This window comes from Amblyraja radiata, chromosome 1, assembly GCF_010909765.2.
Source record: "Amblyraja radiata isolate CabotCenter1 chromosome 1, sAmbRad1.1.pri, whole genome shotgun sequence".
Taxonomy (NCBI): Eukaryota; Metazoa; Chordata; class Chondrichthyes; order Rajiformes; family Rajidae; genus Amblyraja; species Amblyraja radiata.
Genome location: NC_045956.1, coordinates 34,793,962 through 34,820,349, shown reverse-complemented (window position 1 = coordinate 34,820,349; position 26,388 = coordinate 34,793,962). Strand labels below are relative to the sequence as shown.

Sequence of the window (26,388 nt, the reverse complement as noted above, 5' to 3'; positions counted from 1 at the left end):
AAACCATTAAGTAAAAGGAAGAGAACTGCATTGAGTTGATCTTTCACAGTGAAGAGACAGGAGGGCTTAAACATACAACAATGAGAGGGATAGACAGAGTTGACGTGGATAAGCTTTTCCCACTGAGAGTAGGGAAGATTCAAACAAGGGGACATGACTTGAAAATTAAGGGACAGAAGTTTAGGGGTAACATGAGGGGGAACTTCTTTACTCAGAGAGTGGTGGCTGTGTGGAATGAGCTTCCAGTGAAGGTGGTGGAGGCAGGTTCGTTTTTATCATTTAAAAATAAATTGGATAGTTATATGGATGGGAAAGGAATGGAGGGTTATGGTCTGAGCGCAGGTATGTGGGACTAGGGGAGAATGCGTGTTCGGCCCGGACTAGAAGGGTCGAGATGGCCTGTTTCCGTGCTGTCATTGTTATATGGTTATAACAGCAAACACCGAGCAATTAGTTAATCCCCACAAAATAAATAGCCCAGCCCAGCCACAGTCTCGTTGTCTAACAAAGTGATGACGTTACAGCAAATCCCAAACTGAACTGAAACCTCCCCGTGCCCCGAGGTGTCTCATTTCCTTTAACACCAGAAACTGCAGATGCTGGTTTACAAAAAAATACACAACGTGCTTGAGTAACTCAGCGGGTCAGGCAGCAACTCTGGAGAACATGGATACAGAGTGCTGGAGTAACTCAGCGGGTCAGGCAGCAACTCTGGAGAACATGGACACAGAGTGCTGGAGTAACTCAGCGGGTCAGGCAGCATCTCTGGAGAACATGGACAGGTGAAATTTTGGGTCGGGACCCTTCAGACTGCAGAAGATTGAAGAAGGGTCCTGACCCAACCCGCTGCATGGTGGTGGAAGCAGATATGATGGTGGCATTTAAAATACTTTTGGATAGACAAATGCATATGTAGGGAATGGAGGGACATGGATTTGGTGCAGGCAGGTAAGAGTTGGTCTTGGCACAGACATTGTGGGCCGATGGGCCTGTTGCTGTGCTGTTCTATGTACCCTGTTCCACGGCGTACGTTTGCGAGCCCATGTCAGCTCCCACACAGACACTGCCACACTTCTCAGCTCCTTCCTTTCTTTCACCTCTCGCTATCTCTTCAACCAAGACATTTTACATCTCGGCACTTTCCAATTCTGCTCTTTTGTGGCTTGTTGCAAATTACCTTGACCTAGGATCTGGATCTGTCTTCGAGGGATGTGAGCTAAATGCAGGCAATTCCACATGCAAGACCAAATAATCGGCCTTCAACGAGAATTTACTCATCAAACACAAACTATCACATTAACAGATTTATGGCAAAAACATCAATAATATAGCTAAAATTATCAATATTATATAGGCTTGGATAGTGGATGTGGTAAGTAAGCTGGGACTCTACTATTTGGAGTTTAGAAGAATGAGAGGTGATCTCATTGAAACGTATAAGATCGTGAGGGGCCTTGATCGGGTGGATGCACCGAGGATGTTCCCAATGATCGGGGAGGCTAGAACTAGGGGACATAGTTGCAGAGTGAGGGGGGGCTCTTTTAAAACTGAGATGAGGAAGAACTTCTTCACCCAGAGGGTGGTTAGTTTGTGGAATTCACTGCCCCAGGGAGCAGTGGAAGCAGAAACGTTAAATATATTTAAGTCAAAAATAGATGGTTTTTTAGCTGCCAAGGGGATAAGGGGCTACGGGGAGAGGGCAGGGATATGGACCTAGGTATGGTTAGTATAGTGAGACCTGAGTGATCTCCTGGACAAGTGTCGATCGCCTGGATTGGGGTCAGAGAGGAATTTCCCGGATTTTTTTCCCGAATTGGACCTGGGTTTTTATCCGGTTTTTTGCCTCCCCCAGGAGATCACGCGGTTCTTGGGGTGGAGAGGGGTGATAGCGGTATAAAGGGGAGGGTAGTGTCTTGTGTTCTGTGTCTTGTGTCTACTGTTTGTGGGTAAGTGTGTCTGTTTAGTGTTCAGCCATGAGTGAATGGCGGTGCGGGCTCGACGGACCTGGTGGTCTACTCTCGCACCTACTTTCTATGATTCTATGATTCTATGTGGAGATGATGTTTCCACTAGTGGCAGGGGCGGAAAACCCGGGGGGTCCAGAGGGGACATGTCCCCCCAAGTTTTGAGAGGTGGGGGACATCCCCCTCCAAGTTTATGTAATCCGGATTTTAAAACCCGGTGAAATCTCCGCTTTCCGCGAGACAGTGGGGGTGGGACTGATGATCGAGGACGAGAGAGATGTCGGTCAGCAGGCAATGGGGGCGGGACATAATTCAGCGCGATGATTGGAGGAGGGAGGAGTGGGGGGGGGGGGGGGTGGGACTGAGGATAGAGTGCGGTGATTGGAGGAGGGAGACGTGGCACAGACCGTCGCTTCATCCGCAGCCAGGATCGATCTCAACTCTCCGGCGCTCTCCTGTCCCATCCCGAGTACCCCCCCCCCCCCCCCCAGAGAAGTCGGCATCAAAGATCCTCCGCTATAGGATCTTTGGCCGGGAATCAGACGGGCCAATGCAGAGAAGCAGCGCAAAACCCAGCTCAACTCTGCCTGTCCCGTCAGGTGAGCCTACAACCTTCCTGGGCTTGCGGGAAATATGGCCAGCGCGGAGAAGCAGCGCTGGTATCCCGTCAGTCCAGACAAGGCTGTAGTTAACCCGGTGAGACAGGCAGAGTTGAGCTGCATTTAGCGCTGGATTGAGCCTCCGAAACCTCGCACGTGTGTGTGAGTGTGCACATGCGCACGTGGCCGCCAAAAAATTGTCCCCTCTATGTTTTGATAGCGAGTTCCGCTCTTGACTAGTGGGAGAGTCTAGGACCAGAGGTCATAGCCTCAGAATTAAACAAGGAACTGCAGATGCTGGTTTTCGAAGGAAAGATACAAAGTGCCGCAGTAACTCAGTGGGTTAGGCAGCATCTCTGGAGAACATGCATAGTTGACATTTCGGGTCAAGGCTGAAGGGTTCCGACCCGAAACGTCACATATCCATGTTCTCCAGAAGTGCCGCCTGACCTACTGAGTTACTCCAGCACTCTGTGTCCATGTTCTCCAGAGATGCCGCCTGACCTACTGAGTTACTCCAGCACTCTGTGTCCATGTTTTCCAGAGATGCCGCCTGACCTACTGAGTTACTCCAGCACTCTGTGTCCATGTTCTCCAAAGAAGTTGCCTGACCCGCTGAGTTACTCCAGCACTTTGCATATTTCCGTATCAATAACTTACTGCACTAACCCATTCTTCCCCTAAAACGGGTCTAAGAATATTTCAATGCAATGCAATATCTAAATCAAGACAAGCCGTCTTCACAGTTTTGTTATTTGATCAGCATTAGCTTAATTTCAAACTATATTCACGAACTATATTCAGATGGATGCCTGATGTTTGTTACCCTGCACAGTTGAACAGAACATCAACTCTCTCGATCTCCTTGGCCAGCTTTTCTATTTGTTCCTTCCGAGTCACATCCAGAACTTTGATTTGAATACCTGTCAGGCAGAAAAACATTTGGCAGAAACACAGGTTAATGCATGCATTCTGTTCAAAACATCTTGCAAAACTCTTCATGATTTAGCAACACAAATCTTTGTGTTTTTGTGAGGATTGGGGCTGAGGCTGAGGTGAGGTGAACGAGAGCAGCTCAGTTACAAAGCAAAACATAAAGTGCTGAGGAAGCAACTATGGAGGAAATGGGCAGACAACATTTTAAGTCAGCCCCTTTCTATAGACCAATCCGAAACGTCGTCTGTCCATGTTCTCCAGTGATGCTGCCTGATCCGCTGAGTTACTCCAGCACTTTGTGTTTTGCTCAAGATTCTGCATTTCTTTGTGCCTTAGTTACAAAGCAGGTAGCAGAAGAAATATGGAATGCAAGGAGGATGGGATTAGGGGCAATGGCTATCAGATTAGAGTTATCTGAGCCAATGTTTATCTTAAGGTTTAACTCGATCTCCTAGTTGTTAACCAATGTAACTCTTCTACAGAATTCTTTACTCTGCAACTTCTTCAGACTGATGGGTCCCGACCCGAAACGTCACCCATTCCTGTAGAGATGCCGGATAGGCAAAGTAACTGTTCGGACATATAAAACCATGTATTTGCATTGTTTACCATATATATTAATGATTTGGAAGAGGGAATTAGGAGCAACACTAGCAAGTTTTCGGATGACACAAAGCTGGGTGGCAGTGTGAACTGTGAAGAGGACGTTAGGAGGTTGCAGTGTGACCTGGACAGGTTGAGTGAGTGGGCAGATGCGTGGCAGATGCAGTATAATATAGATAATTGTGAGGTTATCCACTTTGGTGGCAAAAACAAGTAGGCAGATTATTATCTCAATGGGGTTAGGTTAGGTAAGGGGGAGGTGCAGCAAGACCTGGGTGTCCTTGTACACCAGTCACTGAAAGTTGGCGTGCAGGTACAGCAGGCAGTGAAGAAAGCTAATGGAATGTTGGCCTTCAAAACAAGAGGATTTCAGTATAGGAGTAAGGAGGTTCTTCTGCAGTTGTATAGGGCTCTGGTAAGACCACATCTGGAGTATTGTGTACAGTTTTGGACTCCTAATTTGAGGAAGGACATCCTTGTGATTGATCAGTACAGCATAGGTTCACAAGTTTGATCCCTGGGATGGCGGGACTGTCATACGAGGAAAGATTGAAAAGACTAGGCTTGTATTCATTGGAGTTCAGAAGGATGAGAGGAAATCTTATAGAAACATATAAAATTATAAAAGGACTGGCCAAGCTAGATGCAGGAAAAATGTTCCCAATATTGGGCGAGTCCAGAATCAGGGGCCACAGTCTTAGAATAAAGGGGAGGCTATTTAAGACTGAGGTGAGAAAAAACTTTTTCATCAGTTGTGAATTTGTGAAATTCCCTGCCACAGAGGGCAGTGGAGGCCAAATCACTGGATGAATTTAAGAGTGAATTAGATAGAGCTCTAGGGGCTAGTGAATCGGATTTGATAAAGGACCTCGAGGTTAATGAGCCATTAGGAGGTAATGACCATAACATGGTCAGGTTAATCTACAATTGGAGAGGGAGAAGGGTAGATCGGAGGTGTCAGTGTTACAGTTGAATTAAGGGGACTATGGTGCCATGAGGGAGGAGCTGGCCAAAGTTGACTGGAAAGATACATTAACAGGGATGACAAAAATGGCAGGTGTTTCTAGGAATATTACAGAAGGTGCAGGATCAGTTCATTCCTAGGAGGAATAAAGATTCCAAGGGGAGAAAGGGGCGATCATGGCGGACAAAGGAGGTCAGGGCCAGTGTAAAAATTAAAGCGAAGTACAACATAGCAAAGATGAGCGGGAAGCAAGAGGATTGGGTAATGTTTAAAGAACAACAGAAGATAACCAAAAAGACAATATGGGGAGAAACAATGAGGTACAAAGGTAAGCTAGCCAAGAATATAAAGCAGGATAGTAAAAGCTTCTTTAGGTGTGTGAAGAGGAAGAAATTAGTTAAGACCAAAGTTGGACACTTGAAGACCGAAAAAGGTGAATTTATTATGGGGAACAAGGAAATGGCAGATGAGTTGAACAGGTAATTTGGATCTGTCTTCACTAAGGAGAACACAAACAATCTCCCTGATATAGTAGTGGCCAGAGGATCTGGGGTGACGGAGGAACTGAAGGAAATCCACATTTGGCAGGAAATGGTGTTGGATAGACTGATGGGACTGAAGGCTGATAAATCCCCAGGGCCTGAGTAAGCATGCAGGTACAGCAGGCAATGAAGAAAGCGAATGGCATGTTGACCTTTATAACACGAGGAATCGAATATAGGAGCAAAGAGGTCCTTCTGCAGTTGTACAGAGCCCTAGTGAGACCACACCTGGAGTATTGTGTGCAGTTTTGGTCCCCTAATTTGAGGAAGGACATTCTTGCTATTGAGGTAGGTTTACAAGGTTAATTCCCGGGATGGCGGGACTGTCATATGCTGAGAGAATGGAGCAGCTGGGAGTCACTCAGGAGTTTAGAAGGATGAGAGGGGATCTCATTGAAACATATAAGATTGTTAAGGGTTTGGACACGCTAGAGGCAGGAAACATGTTCCCGATGTTGAGGGAGTCCAGAACCAGGGGCCACAGTTTAAGAATAAGGAGTAAGCGATTTAGAACGGATATGAGGAAACACTTTTTCTCACAGAGAGTGGTGAGTCTGTGGAATTCTCAGAGGGTGGTGGATATGGGGAGAAGGCAGGAACGGGGTACTGATTGGGGATGATCAGCCATGATCATATTGAATGGCTGTGCTGGCTCGAAGGGCTGAATGGCCTTCTCCTGCACCTATTGTCTAGTGGAATCAAGGGATATGGGGAGAAAGCAGGCACGGGTTATTGATTGGGGCGATCAGCCATGATCACAATGAATGGCAGTGCCGGCTCGAAGGGCCAAATGGCCTCATCTTGTACCTATTTTCTATGTTTCTATGTTTAATAACCTTCTCAGCTGACCGGACGATCGCTGCAGCCTCCAGATGTCGTGTTTGGTGGCTGAGCTAAACCAGACCATGATGGAGAAGGTGATGACAGACTCTACTATGGCAGTATAAAACTGGACTGTGGTGCGTGGGTCTCAAAAGGAAGCACGAAGTCCAGTGTTTTGAGAGGCACCTTTCATTATGTTCCTCCCGATCGTGGGGCTGGCGGAGGCATAGGTGGAGGGACAGGTAGAGGGAATGGTCGAGGGACCGGCGGGAGGACAGGTGGAGTGACAGGCGGAGGGAGTCGTGAAGGGGGGCGCCCTCGAGGCCGAGGTTGGGCAACCAGCACCGGCTGGTCAATGTCCAGGTGTGCCAGCTTCAAACGGTCAATCGACCAGCACCGGCCCCCCATGTCCAGGACAAAAGTCGACTGCCCATGTTCCAGCACCCGGAACGGGCCCTCGTGCGGCCTCTGGAGTGGCGTCCAGTGGGCATCACAGCGCAGGAAGACGTATGGGCAGTCCCTGAGGGTTGATGGCACATGAGGGCGAAATGTCCCATGGCGGGACGTCGGGACGGGTGCGAGCCTGCCAACTCACTCGCGAAGGCGTTTTAGGGTGGATGAGGGCGTTCCCTGCTGCCCCGGCGCCGACGGCACGAACTCCCCGGGCACCGTGAGTGGTGACCCGTACACGAGCTCAGCCGATGATGAGGCCAAGTCCTCTTTGGGAGCAGTCCGGATGCCCAGCATGACCCACGGCAACTCGTCCATCCAGTCCGGGCCGGAGAGTCGTGCCTTCAGTGTTGCCTTTAGCTGCCGGTGGAACCTCTCCACCAGACCGTTAGCTTGCGGGTGGTAAGCCGTGGTGTGGTGTAGCCGCACCCCCAGCAAGCGAGCCATGGGTGACCACAGCTCGGAGGTGAACTGTGGCCCCCGGTCTGAGGAGATATGCGCCGGCACCCCGAAGCGAGCAATCCAGTGCGCGGACAACGCACGAGCACACGTAGCCGTTGAAGTATCGGCCAGCGGAATGGCCTCCGGCCACCGCGTGAAGCGGTCCACCATTGTAAGGAGGTGGGTGATGCCCCGGGACGGCGGGAGAGGCCCTACAATGTCTATGTGGAGATGGTCGAACCGCCGGTGAGGTAGACCAAACTCCTGGAGAGGCGCACGGACATGGCGCTGGATTTTTGCCGTCTGGCACGGAATGCAGGTGCGAGCCCAATGGCCAACCTGCTTGCGCAGACCATGCTACATGAAACGAGCGGCCACTAGTGCCGTTGTCGCCCGGATTGTCGCAAGTCCGTGGATCACCTCGAACACCCTCCGGCGCCAGGTGGCAGGGACGATGGGGCGCGGCTGACCGGACGACACATCGCACAGGATTGTCACTCCCCCAGGACCGAGAGGGACATCCTCAAGGCGGAGGCCGGAAATGGCGGGCATCTCATCGTCCGTGAGCTGTGCCTCTGCCAGAGCAGAATAGTCAATTCCGGGCGCCACCTCGAACACGGCGTTGATAGCGGGGCGGGACAATGCGTCGGCCACCCGGTTCTCTTTCCCATCGATGTAGCGGATAGATGTTGTATACTCCGAAATGTAGGCCAATTGCCGCTGCTGTCGTGCGGACCAGGGGTCGGAAACCTTCGCCAGGGCGAAATGAGCGGCTTGTGGTCCGTGTAGGCAGTGAACGGGCGGCCCTCCAGGAAGTAGCGAAAATGGCGCACTGCCAGGTACAGAGCCAGGAGCTCGCGATCGAACGCGCTGTATTTTGTCTGCGCACGGTTGAGGTGCCGGCTGAAGAAGGCCAGGGGCCGCCAACCTCCGCCCGTCAGTTGCTCCAGCACAGCACCAACCGCCGACTCCGAGGCGTCCACCGTGAGAGCAGTCGGGGCATCTTCCCGCAGGTGCATCAGCAGTACGGCCCGAGCAAGGGCCTCCTTCGCGCCGTCAAAAGCTGCCCCTGCCTCGAGGGTCCATTCAACGTTTTTGTTCTGCCCACCCGCCAGAAGTTGATACAGCGGCCTCATGATGTGGGCCGCGGATGGTAAAACGCCACCATGCCGACAAACTCCTGCAGGCCACGCACCGTGCGTGGGCGGGGAAACCGACGGATGGCGTCGACCCTGTCAGGCAGGGGAACCGCGCATTGCGCAGTCACGCGGTGGCCAAGGAAGTCAATCTCGGTTACACCAAAACGGCACTTGTCGAGGTTGATGGCCAAACCTCCGGACTGAACCACTCCCATGCCGAGGGGTTCAACAGTATGATGGCACGACCCTTGGGAGCCGCCACAGGACCATCATTGCCTGTGGCAGATTGTGTTTCCTCAGCTGCCGCAGGAAGTACATCCTCTGTCGGGCCTTTTTGACTGTGGAGTTGATGGTGGCCTCCCATTTAAGGTCCCTGGAGATGATGGTTCCAAGGAACTCAAATGACTTCACAGATGTGACTGTTGTGTTGTTGATGGTGAGTGGGGGGGGGAGCTCTCCTAAAGTCTACAATCAATTCCACTGTCTTAAGAGCATTGAGCTCCACGTTTAATAGACATTTTGAACAAACATGAGAGGTCCTTCTGCAGTTGTACAGGGCCCTGGTGAGACCACATCTGGAATATTGCATGCAGTTTGGTCTCCTAATTTGAGGAAGGACATCCTTGCTATTGAGGCAGTTCAGCGTAGGTTCACGAGGTTAATCTCCGGGATGGTGGGACTGTCATATGAGGAAAGATTGGAAAGACTGGGCTTGTATTCACCGGAATTTAGAAGGATGATAAAAACGTATAAAATTATAAAAGGACTGGACAAGCTAGATGCAGGAAAAATGTTCCCAATGTTGGGGGCATCCTGGACTTGCTAACGGCAGGTAAGCACGGGAAGACTTGTGAAGATTTTTCAACATGATGAAAAATGTCCACGAGAGCCCCGAGTACCGACGAGTGGCTATTACCGTAAATCTCCGAGTTCGAATCAGGGCAAACTCGGGAGAACTCTTGGAATGAACTCGTACTGTGGAACAGGGGTTTTAGAGTCTTCAGAACAGACTGTATGATGCCAAAGGACAGAAAAAAACTCTTAATCAAGCTGATTTTGGTATCAAATTCTTAACAGCATGTAATAAGTTCCTGCAACCTAACAACAGTGCTGAGGCTCATCTAGAGATTAAAAATGTCAAAGAAAGATGCTTGTCTATGCTAGAAGAAGCTCTCTGTCACGTTACACGGAAACTTCTGTCGGCAAGAGATGCATTTGAAAGTTTATCAAAATTGAGTCCTGTGATAATTATGAATCAAATTTCAAGGCCTAGGTTTTCCAAGTCACCCTTTATACACCATGCAGGAAACAAGGTCAACACAACTGAAGAACAATACAGCCAAATACCTTTTGTCGATTGGAAAGAAGAAGCTCCATTTAAGAAAGATGGGCTCCCTACAGACACTGAACAGTTTTGGATAAGGCAACCCGGTAGAAGGCAACCCTGCAGAAGGCAACCCGGTAGAAGGCAACCCTGCAGAAGGCAACCCGGCAGAAGGCAATCCTGCAGAAGGCAACCCTGCAGAAGGCAACCCTGCAGAAGGCAACCCTGCAGAAGGCAACCCTGCAGAAGGCAACCCGGCAGAAGGCAACCCTGCAGAAGGCAACCCGGCAGAAGGCAACCCGGCAGAAGGCAACCCTGCAGAAGGCAACCCTGCAGAAGGCAACCCTGCAGAAGGCAACCCGGTAGAAGGCAACCCTGCAGAAGGCAACCCTGCAGAAGGCAACCCTGCAGAAGGCAACCCTGCAGAAGGCAACCCTGCAGAAGGCAACCCGGTAGAAGGCAACCCTGCAGAAGGCAACCCTGCAGAAGGCAACCCTGCAGAAGGCAACCCGGTACAAGGCAGTGGAGGCCAATTCACTGGAGTAATTTAAAATAAAGTTAGATAGAGCTCTTGCGGCTAGCGGAATCAAGGGGTATGGGGAGAAGTCAGGCACGGATTACTGATTGTGGATGATCAGCCATGATCACAATGAATGGCCGTGCTGGCTCGAAGAGCCAAATGGCCTCCTCCTGCACGTGTTTTTTATGTTTCTATGGACAGGAAAGGCATGGAGCGACATGGGCCAAACGCGGGCAAATGGGATTAGCTTAATTACAAAACCTGGCCAGCATGGATCAGTGGGCCAAAGGGCCTGTTTCCACACTGCAAGCAGTTGCTTTTCCTGCCCTGCTCTGTGTCACTGAAAGCTGACCAGTGCAGGGCACCAATAATTGATACATCCAATGCCATCATGCATCAGATACCAATCAGCAAACCTTCCATAATGGATAATGGATGCAAGTTGATGTTACTCAAACTCATCCAGCACACGGCCTTCTCAGCAAAGAGAAGGAGTGTAGGGCAAAGTGGACTCAGAGCAAGGCTGGAGAGAAAGGAAGTGAGAAGGAGAGACAAAGGTTGAATGTGTGTGTGAGAGAGTGCACGTGTCTATCCGTACGTGTGTATGCGTGCATCTGTGCGTGTGTGTGTGTCCTCACTCGCCTGCGCGTACATGTGTTCGCGAGCACGTATGTGAGTGCTGAAGCCAGTGTACAAAGGATAATCTGCATTCTTTGTTCAGCACCCTTCCTCCACCAAACTACCATTTCGGCACGGACTTGTAGGGCCGAGATGGCCTGTTTCCGTGCTGTAATTGTTATATGGTTACCATTCCCCACACAAGACAACACCGCCCTCTACTGGGCACACCTGCAGATGCTGGTTTACTAAAAAAGAGTGTTGGAGTAACTCAGCGGGTCAGGCAACATCTCTGGAGAACATGGACACAGAGTGTTGGAGTAACTCGGTGGCTCAGGCAGCATCAAGTCAAGAGAGTTTATCATCTCTGGAGAACATGGACACAGAGTGCTGGAGTAACTCAGCAGGTCAGGCAGCAACTCTGGAGAACATGGATAGGTAATGATTCAGGTCAGGACCCTTTTTTTATAGGGAGGGGGAAATAAATTGGAAGAGAGGAGGGGCGGGTCAAAGTCTGGAAAGTCTGGATTCCGCCATTTCAGTAAACCCCGACCGACTTCAGTTATGCCAGGTTGGAGGCCAGTGACTAGTGGGGTGCCACAGGGATCTGTGTTGGGTCCACTGTTTGTCATGTACATCAATGATCTGGATGATGGTGTGGTAAATTGGATTAGTAAGTATGCAGATGATACTAAGATAGGTGGGGTTGTGGATAATGAAGTAGATTTTCAAAGTCTACAGAGAGATTTATGCCAGTTGGAAGAGTGGACTGAAAGATGGCAGATGGAGTTTAATGCTGATAAGTGTGAGGTGCTACATCTTGGCAGGACAAATCAAAATAGGACGTACATGGTAAATGGTAGGGAATTGAAGAATGCAGGTGAACAGAGGGATCTGGGAATAACTGTGCACAGTTCCCTGAAAGTGGAATCTCATGTAGCCTGGCCTTTATAAATCAGAGCATTGAGTATAGAAGTTGGGATGTAATGTTAAAATTGTACAAGGCATTGGTGAGGCCAATTCTGGGGTATGGTGTACAATTTTGGTCGCCTAATTATAGGAAGGATGTCAACAAAATAGAGAGAGTACAGAGGAGATTTACTAGAATGTTGCCTGGGTTTCAGCAACTAAGTTACAGAGAAAGGTTGAACAAGTTAAGGCTTTATTCTTTGGAGCGCAGAAGGTTAAGGGGGGACTTGATAGAGGTCTTTAAAATGATGAGAGGGATAGACAGAGTTGACGTGGATAAGCTTTTCCCACTGAGAGTAGGGAAGATTCAAACGAGGGGACATGACTTGAGAATTAAGGGACAGAAGTTTAGGGGTAACATGAGGGGGAACTTCTTTACTCAGAGAGTGGTGGCTGTGTGGAATGAGCTTCCAGTGAAGGTGGTGGAGGCAAGTTCATTTTTATCATTTGAAAATAAATTGGATAGTTATATGGACGGGAAAGGAATGGAGGGTTATGGTCTGAGCGCAGGTATATGGGACTAGGGGAGAATACGTGTTCGGCACGGACTAGAAGGGTCGAGATGGCCTGTTTCCGTGCTGTAATTGTTATATGGTTATATGGTTATATGCCTCTCGCAGTGTAATGAGCGTGGCGGGGGAACAGTTTGTGTGTTTTTTTTTTTTTTAATTAATTTTCTTTTTAAACGGCACATACAGGGAGGAACTGCAGATGCTGGTTTAAACCGAAGACAACACAAAAGGCTGGAGTAAATCAGCGGATCAGGCAGCATCTCTGGAGAGGAATAGGTGATATTTCGGGTCGACTTTTTTGATAGCTGCCATGACCCGTTTGATATCATCCTTCGCCCTGCTCCTGGTCTCGGCCCACATCGATCTGCCGGAGTGTGTGTGTGCGCGTGTGCGCGTGTGTTTTTGGCGGAGTCCGAGGGGAGAAGCGCCGGCACCAAGAGCGAGCGAACGCGAGGACAGACAGACGAAAGCAACGATCATAGAGCGGAATAGGTGACATTTCGGGTCGAGACCCTTCTACAGACTGACAGTCAAGGGAAAGGGAAATGGGAGATATAGGCATATCTTCCATTCATTTGTCCTTAGTGCCGTCTATATCTCTTGTTCCTCTTTCCCCTGACTCAGTCTGAAGAAGTGTCACCTATTCCGCTCTATGACCGGAGCCCCAGGGTGACCAAGCACGTCCTGTCGGTGGTGGCTGCCCAAAGATAGTGCAGACCCCAGTAGCTACAACGTGAGCCGCATCAACCGGACGGTGCAGTGGGAGAAGAAGGGCTTGCTGGTGCACCTTGTGAGACAGGAGTGGGGTCGGCAGCCGGGGCTCTGAACGGTCAGAGAGCCGTTCAAACCACAGGTGGCAACAGCAGGTTCGTCTGCTATATCTGAAAAATCCATTATAAAGGGGTGCGTCAAAACGATGGTTTATGGTACATTATAAATAACGTGGTCCCAGCATAGATCCATGCAGAACTTCACTGGTCTCAGACTCCTCCCTCCCCTGACTTCCATCGTAACCCTCTGTCTTCTAATCAGAATCCGAAGACCAAGACCATCCGAAGACCATTTTGGTAGTGGGAATAGAGGCGTAGACGATTTTCTAATCGGGGAGGGAATCCAGAAATCGGTGCAAAGGGACTTGGGAGTGCTGGTGCAGGATTCCCCAAAAGTTAATTTGCATGTCGAATCGGTAGTAAGGAATGCTAACACAATGCTAGCCTTTATTGCTAGAGGACTAGAATACAAAAACAGGGATGTAATGCTGAGTCTCTATAAGGCTGCATTTGGAGTACTTTGAGCAATTTTGGGCACCATACCTGAGAAAGCATGTGATGATTCTGGAGAGGGTCCAGAGGTTGTTTACAAGAATGATCCCAGGAATGAGTAGGTTAACATATGATGAGCATTTGACGGCACTGGGCCTGGACTTGCTGAAGTTTAGAAGGATGAGGGAGGGGATCTCATTGAAACATACTGAATAGTGAAAGGCTTAGATAGAGTGGATGTGGAGAGGATGCTTCCACTAGTGGGAGAGTCTAGGACTAGAGGTCACAGCCTCAGAACAAAAGGATGTACCTTTAGAAAGAAGTTGAGGAAGAATTTTTTTAGTCAGAGGGTGGTGAATCTGTGGAATTCTTTGCCACAGACGGCTGTATATATGTATATTTTAAAGACAGAGATACTGTAGATAAATTTGTGATTAGTACGGATGTCAAGGGTTATGGGGAGAATGGGGTTAGGATGGAGAGATAGATCAGCCATGATTGAATGGCGGAATAGACTTGATGGGCCGAATGGTCTAATTCTGCTCCTATCATATATGACCAGGTCACCATGGATCCAATCCATCTTAATCTTCAGGATCGTCAGCACTGAGGGACTTTATACGTAAATGCATCCATGTAGCATCCACCACCCTACCAAAGCTCACCTTCGTCACCTCCTCAACAATGTTGATCTGGTTAGTAAGACACAGCCCGTCTTGTGCAACACCAGGCTGACTGGGTCTACTTAACCCATTCCAAATGGGAGTAAATCTTATCCTAAAAAATCCTCTCCAATAGCTTCTGTACCATTGACACGAGGTTCTCCAACGTATAATTTCCTGGATTATCTCAACTTCCCTTCTTCGTTTAGCTTAGTTTATTTTCACGTATACTGGAATACAGTGAAAAGCTTTCTTGTTGCGTGCTGTCCAGTCAACAAAAAAACTATACATAATTACAATCAAGCTGCCCATGTGTACAGATACAGGATAAAGGGAAACATGCTTAATGCAAGAAAAAGTCCAGAAAAGTTGGATTAAAGATAGTCCGAGGGTCTCCAATGAGGTAGGTAGACAAAAATGCTGGAGAAACTCAGCGGGTGCAGCAGCATCTATGGAGCGAAGAAAATAGGCAACGTTGCGGGCCGAAACCCTTCTTCAGACTGATGGGGGGTAGATCAGGACAAATCTCTAGTTGGTGATAGGATGGTTCAGTTGCCTGATAACAGCTGGGATGAAAATGTCCCTGAATCTGGAGGTGTGCGTTTTCACACTTCTGTACCTCTTGCCTGCTGGGAGAGGGGAGAAGAGGGAGTGTCCGGGGTGGGACATGTCCTTGATTATGCTGCTGGCCTTGCCGAGGCAGCGTGAGGTATAAATGGAGTCAGTGGAAGGGAGGTAGGTTTGCATGATGGTCCTAAATTGCATCCTAAATTCTCTGCACTTTCTTGCAGTCTTGGATGGAGCGGTTCCCAAACTATGCTGTGATGCATCCTGATAAAATGCTTTGTACATCTGTACAAGTTGGTGAGAGTTGTAGGGGACATGCTGATCTTCCTAAGCCTTCTTAGGAAGTAGAGGCGTTGGTGTGTTTTCTTGGCCGTTTCTCTGGTATGGCTAGTCCAGGATAGGTTTACTCATAAGAACGTGAAGTTTTCAACCATCTCTACGTTGGCACCGTCAATGTATACTGGGGTGTGTGTACCACTTCACGTCCTGAAGTTCATCACTGTCTCCTTTGCCTTGCTGACATTGAGAGAAATGTTGTTGTCGTGCCACCAGGTTCCCAGTCTCCTTCCTGTACTCCGTCTCATCATTATTTGATATCCATGCCCGCTATGGTGGTGTCGTCTGCAAATTTGTAAATTGAATGCGATTTTTACTAGGCTGCACAGTCGTGGGTGTACAAGGGGTAATGAAGGGGGCTGAGAACACATCCTTGCGGAGCACCAGTGTTGAGGATTATCGTAGAGGATGATTTGTCCCCAATCCTCACTGATTGGGGCCTGTTGGTCAGGAAGCCGAGGATCCAGTTACAGAGATGAGTGCGGACTCCATGAATTTGGAAATGAGCTTGGATGGGTTCATGGTATTGAAAGCAGCTCTGTCGTCTAAGAATAGGCATCTCTGTTATCCAGGTGATAAGAAACAAAGGAACAAAGTACAAGGTCTGGCTATCAATTCTGAAGAGATATGGTTGTATGAATGCAAGAAGCTAGACTAAAGAAGCCGAGTGAAGATGGAGTGGATGCACTGGAAGGAAGGGAAAGATTCCAGAGGATAACGAAAACATGGATAAGTATTTTAAAAACTGGTGTTTTTCTTAACTCGGCCCCAATAGTAAGCACAAAGGAGCAGTAAAATTCAAATAAGGTGCTGGAGCGTGGTGGCTCTTTGCTTGTTCTGAGACAATAGGTGCAGGAGTAGGCCATTCGACCCTTCGGCCATTCAATGTGATAATGGCTGATCATCCCCAATCAGTACCCTGTTCCTGCCTTCTCCCCATATCCCCTGACTCCACTATTTTTAAGAGCCCTATCTAGCTCCCTCTTGAAAGCAACCAGAGAACCTGCCTCCACCGCCCTCTGAGGCAGAGAATTCCACAGACTCACCACTCCTGTGAGAAAAAGTGTTTCCTCGTCTCCGTTCTAAATGTTTACTCCTTATTCTTAAACTGTGGCCCCTAGTTCTGGACTCACCCAACAATCTTAACACCCTTAACAATCTTATATGTTTCATTGAGATCCCCTCTCAACCTTCTAAACACCAGAGTGTACAAGCCCAGTTGCTCCATTCTCTCAGCATATGACAGCCCCGCCATCCCGGGAATTAACCTTTTAAACCTACGCTGCACTCCCTCAAATTAGGGGACTAAAACTGCACACAATACTCCAGGTGTGGTCTCACTAGGGCTCTGTACAACTGCAGCAGGACCTCTTTGCTCCTCTATTCGATTCCTCTTGTTATAAAGGCCAACATGCCATTCGCTTTCTTCACTGCCTGCTGTACCTGCATGCTTACTTTCATAGACTGATGTACAAGGACCCCCAGATCCCGTTGAACTTCCCCTTTTTCCAACGACGCCATTTAGATAGAAATCTGCCTTCCTGTTTTTGCTTCCCAGAGAAGGATCGAAAAATGATATCCCGAGCAAAACCAGGTCTCCAATTTCAAGTAATTCCCTCCTCTCCCTGCACAGAATGATAATATGAGAATGCAGAAATGTTTCAACTGCATTTATGAAAAGTTCAGTTTAAGAATGGAGCAATGTGGTTATTAATTATCTGACATCATAAGAATATTAGGAATAGGATCAGAGGTGCACTAAAGATAGAAAGAAAATGCTGGAGCAACTCAGCGGGTCAGACAGCATCACCGGAGAGAAGGAATAGGTGACGATTCAGGTCAAGACCCTTCTTCAAGCCTTATGTGCTTGTTTCACCATTATTAAGATCATGACTGATCTTTTACCATACACCACAATGATGCAACAGCCAAGAAGCCCCAGCAACGGCTCTACTTCCTGAGGAGACTGAGGACATTCGGCATGTTTAGACTGAGGACATTCGGCAATGACAAACTTCTCCAGATGCACCATAGAAAACATACGGTTGTATAACAGCTGGGTTTTGGAACAGCTCTGTCCAAAAATGAAAGAAATTGATACATCCAATGCCATCATGCATCAGATACCAATCAGCAAACCTTCCATAATGGATAATGGATGCAAGTTGATGTTACTCAAACTCATCCAGCACACGGCCTTCTCAGCAAAGAGAAGGAGTGTAGGGCAAAGTGGACTCAGAGCAAGGCTGGAGAGAAAGGAAGTGAGAAGGCGAGACAAAGTTTGAATGTGTGTGTGAGAGTGTGCACGTGTCTATCCGTACGTGTGTATGCGTGCATCCGTGCGTGTGTGTGTCCTCGCTCGCCTGCGCGTACATGTGTTCGCGAGCACGTATGTGAGTGCTGAGGCCAGTGTACAAAGGATAATCTGCATTCGTTGTTCAGCACCCTTCCTCCACCAAACTACCATTCCCCACACAAGACAACACCGCCCTCTACTGGGCACACCTGCAGATGCTGGTTTACTAAAAAAGAGTGTTGGAGTAACTCAGCGGGTCAGGCAGCAACTCTGGAGAACATGGATAGGTAATGATTCAGGTCAGGACCCTTTTTTTTATAGGGAGGAGGAAATAAACTGGAAGAGAGGAGGGGCGGGTCAAAGTCTGGAAAGTCTGGATTCCGCCATTTCAGTAAACCCCGACCGACTTCAGTTATGCCTCTCGCAGTGTAATGAGCGTGGCGGGGGAACAGTTTTCTTTTTAAACGGCACATACCTAGTACAGGGAGGAACTGCAGATGCTGGTTTAAACCAAAGACAACACAAAAGGCTGGAGTAAATCAGTGGATCAGGCAGCATCTCTGGAGAGGAATAGGTGATATTTCGGGTCGACTTTTTTGATAGCTGCCATGACCCGTTTGATATCATCCTTCGCCCTGCTCCTGGTCTCGGCCCGCATCGATCTGCCGGAGTGTGTGTGTGCGCGTGTGCGCGTGTGTTTTTGGCGGAGTCCGAGGGGAGAAGCGCCGGCACCAAGAGCGAGCGAACGCGCGGACAGACGGACGAAAGTAACGATCATAGAGCGGAATAGGTGACATTTCGGGTCGAGACCCTTCTACAGACTGACAGTCAAGGGAAAGGGAAATGGGAGATATAGGCATATCTTCCATTCATTTGTCCTTAGTGCCGTCTATATCTCTTGTTCCTCTTTCCCCTGACTCAGTCTGAAGAAGTATCATCTATTCCGCTCTATGACCGGAGCCCCAGGGTGACCAAGCACGTCCTGTCGGTGGTGGCTGCCCAAAGATAGTGCAGACCCCAGTAGCTACAACGTGAGCCGCATCAACCGGACGGTGCAGTGGGAGAAGAAGGGCTCGCTGGTGCACCTTGTGAGACAGGAGTGGGGTCGGCAGCCGGGGCTCTGAACGGTCAGAGAGCCGTTCAAACCACAGGTGGCAACAGCAGGTTCGTCTGCTATATCTGAAAAATCCATTATAAAGGGGTGCGTCAAAACGATGGTTTACGGTACATTATAAATAACGTGGTCCCAGCATAGATCCATGCAGAACTTCACTGGTCTCAGACTCCCCCCTCCCCTGACTTCCATCGTAACCCTCTGTCTTCTAATCAGAATCCGAAGACCAAGACCATCTGAAGACCATTTTGGTAGTGGGAATAGAGGCGTAGACGATTTTCTAATCGGGGAGGGAATCCAGAAATCGGTGCAAAGGGACTTGGGAGTGCTGGTGCAGGATTCCCCAAAAGTTAATTTGCATGTCGAATCGGTAGTAAGGAATGCTAACACAATGCTAGCCTTTATTGCTAGAGGACTAGAATACAAAAACAGGGATGTAATGCTGAGTCTCTATAAGGCTGCATTTGGAGTACTTTGAGCAATTTTGGGCACCATACCTGAGAAAGCATGTGATGATTCTGGAGAGGGTCCAGAGGTTGTTTACAAGAATGATCCCAGGAATGAGTAGGTTAACATATGATGAGCATTTGACGGCACTGGGCCTGGACTTGCTGAAGTTTAGAAGGATGAGGGAGGGGATCTCATTGAAACATACTGAATAGTGAAAGGCTTAGATAGAGTGGATGTGGAGAGGATGCTTCCACTAGTGGGAGAGTCTAGGACTAGAGGTCACAGCCTCAGAACAAAAGGATGTACCTTTAGAAAGAAGTTGAGGAAGAATTTTTTTAGTCAGAGGGTGGTGAATCTGTGGAATTCTTTGCCACAGACGGCTGTATATATGTATATTTTAAAGACAGAGATACTGTAGATAAATTTGTGATTAGTACGGATGTCAAGGGTTATGGGGAGAATGGGGTTAGGATGGAGAGATAGATCAGCCATGATTGAATGGCGGAATAGACTTGATGGGCCGAATGGTCTAATTCTGCTCCTATCATATATGACCAGGTCACCATGGATCCAATCCATCTTAATCTTCAGGATCGTCAGCACTGAGGGACTTTATACGTAAATGCATCCATGTAGCATCCACCACCCTACCAAAGCTCACCTTCGTCACCTCCTCAACAATGTTGATCTGGTTAGTAAGACACAGCCCGTCTTGTGCAACACCAGGCTGACTGGGTCTACTTAACCCATTCCAAATGGGAGTAAATCTTATCCTAAAAAATCCTCTCCAATAGCTTCTGTACCATTGACACGAGGTTCTCCAACGTATAATTTCCTGGATTATCTCAACTTCCCTTCTTCGTTTAGCTTAGTTTATTTTCACGTATACTGGAATACAGTGAAAAGCTTTCTTGTTGCGTGCTGTCCAGTCAACAAAAAAACTATACATAATTACAATCAAGCTGCCCATGTGTACAGATACAGGATAAAGGGAAACATGCTTAATGCAAGAAAAAGTCCAGAAAAGTTGGATTAAAGATAGTCCGAGGGTCTCCAATGAGGTAGGTAGACAAAAATGCTGGAGAAACTCAGCGGGTGCAGCAGCATCTATGGAGCGAAGAAAATAGGCAACGTTGCGGGCCGAAACCCTTCTTCAGACTGATGGGGGGTAGATCAGGACAAATCTCTAGTTGGTGATAGGATGGTTCAGTTGCCTGATAACAGCTGGGATGAAAATGTCCCTGAATCTGGAGGTGTGCGTTTTCACACTTCTGTACCTCTTGCCTGCTGGGAGAGGGGAGAAGAGGGAGTGTCCGGGGTGGGACATGTCCTTGATTATGCTGCTGGCCTTGCCGAGGCAGCGTGAGGTATAAATGGAGTCAGTGGAAGGGAGGTAGGTTTGCATGATGGTCCTAAATTGCATCCTAAATTCTCTGCACTTTCTTGCAGTCTTGGATGGAGCGGTTCCCAAACTATGCTGTGATGCATCCTGATAAAATGCTTTGTACATCTGTACAAGTTGGTGAGAGTTGTAGGGGACATGCTGATCTTCCTAAGCCTTCTTAGGAAGTAGAGGCGTTGGTGTGTTTTCTTGGCCGTTTCTCTGGTATGGCTAGTCCAGGATAAGTTTACTCATAAGAACGTGAAGTTTTCAACCATCTCTACGTTGGCACCGTCAATGTATACTGGGGTGTGTGTACCACTTCACTTCCTGAAGTTCATCACTGTCTCCTTTGCCTTGCTGACATTGAGAGAAATGTTGTTGTCGTGCCACCAGGTTCCCAGTCTCCTTCCTGTACTCCGTCTCATCATTATTTGATATCCATGCCCGCTATGGTGGTGTCGTCTGCAAATTTGTAAATTGAATGCGATTTTTACTAGGCTGCACAGTCGTGGGTGTACAAGGGGTAATGAAGGGGGCTGAGAACACATCCTTGCGGAGCACCAGTGTTGAGGATTATCGTAGAGGATGATTTGTCCCCAATCCTCACTGATTGGGGCCTGTTGGTCAGGAAGCCGAGGATCCAGTTACAGAGATGAGTGCGGACTCCATGAATTTGGAAATGGGCTTGGATGGGTTCATGGTATTGAAAGCAGCTCTGTCGTCTAAGAATAGGCATCTCTGTTATCCAGGTGATAAGAAACAAAGGAACAAAGTACAAGGTCTGGCTATCAATTCTGAAGAGATATGGTTGTATGAATGCAAGCTAGACTAAAGAAGCCGAGTGAAGATGGAGTGGATGCACAGGAAGGAAGGGAAAGATTCCAGAGGATAACGAAAACATGGATAAGTATTTTAAAAACTGGTGTTTTTCTTAACTCGGCCCCAATAGTAAGCACAAAGGAGCAGTAAAATTCAAATAAGGTGCTGGAGCGTGGTGGCTCTTTGCTTGTTCTGAGACAATAGGTGCAGGAGTAGGCCATTCGACCCTTCGGCCATTCAATGTGATAATGGCTAATCATCCCCAATCAGTACCCTGTTCCTGCCTTCTCCCCATATCCCCTGACTCCACTATTTTTAAGAGCCCTATCTAGCTCCCTCTTGAAAGCAACCAGAGAACCTGCCTCCACCGCCCTCTGAGGCAGAGAATTCCACAGACTCACCACTCCTGTGAGAAAAAGTGTTTCCTCGTCTCCATTCTAAATGGTTTACTCCTTATTCTTAAACTGTGGCCCCTAGTTCTGGACTCACCCAACAATCTTAACATCCTTAACAATCTTATATGTTTCATTGAGATCCCCTCTCAACCTTCTAAACACCAGAGTGTACAAGCCCAGTTGCTCCATTCTCTCAGCATATGACAGCCCCGCCATCCCGGGAATTAACCTTTTAAACCTACGCTGCACTCCCTCAAATTAGGGGACTAAAACTGCACACAATACTCCAGGTGTGGTCTCACTAGGGCTCTGTACAACTGCAGCAGGACCTCTTTGCTCCTCTATGCGATTCCTCTTGTTATAAAGGCCAACATGCCATTCGCTTTCTTCACTGCCTGCTGTACCTGCATGCTTACTTTCATAGACTGATGTACAAGGACCCCCAGATCCCGTTGAACTTCCCCTTTTTCCAACGACGCCATTTAGATAGAAATCTGCCTTCCTGTTTTTGCTTCCCAGAGAAGGATCGAAAAATGATATCCCGAGCAAAACCAGGTCTCCAATTTCAAGTAATTCCCTCCTCTCCCTGCACTGAATGATAATATGAGAATGCAGAAATGTTTCAACTGCATTTATGAAAAGTTCAGTTTAAGAATGGAGCAATGTGGTTATTAATTATCTGACATCATAAGAATATTAGGAATAGGATCAGAGGTGCACTAAAGATAGACAGAAAATGCTGGAGCAACTCAGCGGGTCAGACAGCATCACCGGAGAGAAGGAATAGGTGACGATTCAGGTCAAGACCCTTCTTCAAGCCTTATGTGCTTGTTTCACCATTATTAAGATCATGACTGATCTTTTACCATACACCACAATGATGCAACAGCCAAGAAGCCCCAGCAACGGCTCTACTTCCTGAGGAGACTGAGGACATTCGGCATGTTTAGACTGAGGACATTCGGCAATGACAAACTTCTCCAGATGCACCATAGAAAACATACTGTTCGGTTGTATAACAGCTGGGTTTTGGAACAGCTCTGTCCAAAAATGAAAGAAATTGCAGAGAGTTGTGGATGTTGCCCAGTCCATCACACAGACCAGACTCCCCACCATTAACTCCATCTACACTTCACGCTGCCTCGGGAAAGCAGCAAACATATTCAAAGACTTGTCCCTGTCCCACCCCGGTCATTCTTTCTTCTCCCTGCTCCCGTCCGGCAGAAAGCGCGCACCACCAGAGTCAGGAACAGGTTCTTCCGCTCTGTTATCAAGCTTCTGAACAGTCCTTCCATAAGCTAGGGTACTGTCTCAATTACCTTGGACATTGGACTTTGTCTCTGGAACTCAGGCACTACGAGGCTAAGAACTATATTCTGCACTCAGTATCTCCCCCTTTGCTCTATCTATTGACCTTGAGTTTGACGACTATATTCATGAATATTATCTGGTCTTTTTGGATAGCATCCAAACAAAGTTTTTCACTGTACCTTGGTACATATAACAATAATAATAAATTTAAACCTAACCACCATTTACCTGATCTATCCCAATATTGCTCAAATTCCTTCAATGTTCAGAAATCAATAAATCTGAATTTTGAACAAAGTCAATGATCAATACTCCACAGACCTCCCGAGTAGAGAATTCCAAATATTCACCACCTCTGGGTGCAGACATTTCTCCCCACATCACATCCACTTAGCTAGTCTGTTTATCTTGTTGAGTGAACAAACAGAGTTATTCCATGAGTTTTCACCACAGATTGTGTGGGAACACAGAAAAGAACAAACAGATTGTTCACCTGAGTACAGCTGCAACTCCTTTAGTTTCTCTTCATTGATGTCTGTAGCAATTACTGTCGCACCTTCTTTGCAAAATGCCTCAAAGTTAAAAGGAAAAATCACAATTAATAGGAAAGGCAACTTGATTTTTTTATAAATGATGATTACATTCTATCCAACATTGTTCCAACTTCAAAAGCTATTTAAAATTTGTATGCAAAGATATTCAATAGCAGCTTCATAGTTGAGTTGGTGTTTAATGCAACATCATGTGTTATTTAAGAAAAGGCTGACCTCAATCTGAGTGATGTGAACTGCCAGTTGAACAAGAGAAGTTCTAACAAAGAGTGAAACAGAGGAAGGCACAGTGGTGCAGCGGTAGAGTTGCTGCCTTACATCAGCAGAGATACAGGTTTGAGCCTGACTACATACAGGTGGTGTCTGTACAGAGTTTACACGTTCTCCCTGTAGCCATGTAGATTTTCTCCGGGCGCTCCAGTTTTCTCCCATATTTCAAAGACCTGCTGGTTTGTAGGTTAATTGGTCTCTATAAATTCCCCATAGAGTGTACTGTAGGACATAGAACTAGGGTATGTATGATTGTTGGTCAGCGCGGACTTGGTGGGCCGAAGAAGCCCGTTTCTACACCGTATATCTAATACTAAAGCTAAGAGGACTTACGATTGCACACGCCCGTCCAATGCCCTGTGCAGCAGCCGAGAGGACAATCACCTTCCCATCCAGCCGGCCCATCCTCTGAGAGAAGAGAGTAATTACACACAGAGAATATCTTCCTTGCCCCATTACAGGGAAGATTTGAAGGCTTTGGAAAGGTGCTGAAGAGGTTTACCAGACTGATGCCTGGATTAGCGGGTATTAGTTACAGGGAGAGGCTGGATAAACTTGGATTATTTTCTCTGGGACACCATAAATTGCAGGGAGACCTGATAAAAGTATACACTTAAAATTATGAGGGGCATAGCACTCCCCCCCCCCCCCGGGGGAAAATGTCAAAGGCCAGAGGGCATAGCTTTAATGTGAGAGGGGGAAAGTTTAAAGGAGATGTGCGGGGCAAGTTTTCTTTTGCACAGAGGGTCGCGAGTGCCTGGCACACGTTGCTGGAGGTGGATGGAGGCAGATACAATAGCAACATTTAAGAGGCTCTTAAATAGACATGCTGGGAATGGAAGGATATGACCACGTGCAGTCAGATGCGATGAGTTTATCTTGGCCTCGTGTTCAAAATAGACATTGTGAGCCGAAGGGCTGGTTCCTGTGTTGCACTGTTCTATGGTCCAAGTGGAACTGGTGCAGTTTTAAATTCTAAATTGAGAGTGGACAACTGGACATTGAATCACAGACGTAGAGTTAAAACAGCACGGAAACAGGCCCTTCAGCCCAAGAGGCCCTTCATGCCAACCAATGAGCTCCATCTAAGCTAGTCCCATTTGCTCGCCTGCTCCTCCTCTACTGTCACCTCCTCCTCCTCCTCCTCCATCACCCTCTCCTACATCATCCTCACCCTCTCCTACATCATCCTCACCCTCTCCTACATCACCCCCACCGCCCTCCATCACCCCAAGCCTCCTACATCACCCTCCACCGCTACCAAGTCCCGCACGGAGCGGAGCCAGTTAGGGTGCAGGGCAGCCGTCGGTGCCCCCCGCTTGTCACGATTTCCTCTGCACACGGGCAACATGCAGCTAGTGCACGGAAGCCCAGCTCCTCACCACACACTCCGGCGCTGCCTGCTATGTCAAGCGCTGCTCAGCTGGAATTTGCCCCGGGTTTATGGAGACGCTGCGCAGCGCCTTACGTTGTATCCACCCGCTCACAGCGTCGGCCCGGCCCGCCTTCCCTCCGCCCTCCCCTGGACACCCAGAGGCCTTGTAGCCGGGCCGGAGAGGATATATTTACATTTCTACTTTAACAGCAACTGATAAAAAGCTACTGGTGTAGGTAGGACTGTACAGACACTATAGGGTGTAGGTAGGACTGTACAGACACTATAGGGTGTAGGTAGGACTGTACAGACACTATAGGGTGTAGGTAGGACTGTGCGGCCACTAAAGCCTCTCCCCTGTGCTGCATCTCGCACACATTCCTTCCTCCTACTCTTCCACTTTCCATCCTCTAGCTTCACAATTTGCACCTCTTCAATCCTTTTGTCTCACACATTCTGTTTCATCTCTGACCTTTGTCCAACCATCTGCCTGTCCAAAAAAAACCCTCACCTGTATCCACCTATCACTTTCCAGGCTTTGGCCCGCCCCTCCTCTCTTCCAGTTTATTACCCCCTCAATATAAAAAAGGGTCCTGACCTGAATCTTCACCTATCCATGTTCTCCAGAGATGCTGCCTGACCCGCTGAGTTACTCCAACACTCTGTGTCCATGTTCTCCAGAGATGCTGCTATCTTGCTATATTTAAGAGGGAGTTAGATGTGGCCCTTGTGGCTAAAGGGATCAGGGGGTATGGAGAGCGGGCAGGTACAGGATACTGAGTTGGATGATCAGCCATGATCATATTGAATTGCGGTGCAGGCTCGAAGGGCCGAATGGTCTACTCCTGCACCTATTTTCTATTTTTTCTATGATCCGCTGAGTTACTCCAGCACTTTGTGTCCATGTTCTCCATAGATGCTGCCTGAGCCGCTGAGTTACTCCAGCACTCTGTGTCCATGTTCTCCATAGATGCTGCCTGACCCGCTGAGTTACTCCAGCACTCTGTGTCCATGTTCTCCAGAGATGCTGCCTGACCCGCTGAGTTACTCCAGCACTCTGTGTCCATGTTCGCCAGTGATGCTGCCTGACCCGCTGAGTTACTCCAGCACTTTGTGTCCATGTTCTCCAGAGATGCTGCCTGACCCGCAAGTTAGTCCAGCACTCTGTGTCCATGTTCTATGTGCAGGCAGAT

The 26,388-nt window shown here is 48.1% G+C and overlaps 1 protein-coding gene across 5 annotated transcripts in view; it reads right to left on the bottom strand.

Moving 5' to 3' along the window:
• Positions 1 to 25,724, bottom strand: part of bdh2 (3-hydroxybutyrate dehydrogenase 2) — a 55,273-nt gene extending 29,549 nt beyond the window's left edge. For 3 of the 5 annotated variants that reach the window (XR_004411853.1, XR_004411859.1, XM_033020439.1), the window contains exons 1-4: positions 25,588 to 25,608; positions 24,154 to 24,228; positions 23,493 to 23,571; positions 3,390 to 3,486 (exon numbers count right to left, since the gene is read on the bottom strand). Coding sequence is in view for 3 of the 5 variants with exons in the window: in XM_033020439.1 (XP_032876330.1) it covers positions 3,390 to 3,486; positions 23,493 to 23,571; positions 24,154 to 24,228; positions 25,588 to 25,602 (266 nt within the window). In the remaining 2 variants the exon portion in view is untranslated. Of the gene's footprint in view, positions 1 to 3,389; positions 3,487 to 23,492; positions 23,572 to 24,153; positions 24,229 to 25,202; positions 25,404 to 25,587; positions 25,609 to 25,706 lie in introns of those variants that run through there. The other 2 variants (XM_033020441.1, XM_033020440.1) reach the window with 2 other exon arrangements.
• Between the last annotated feature and the right edge of the window lie 664 nt (positions 25,725 to 26,388).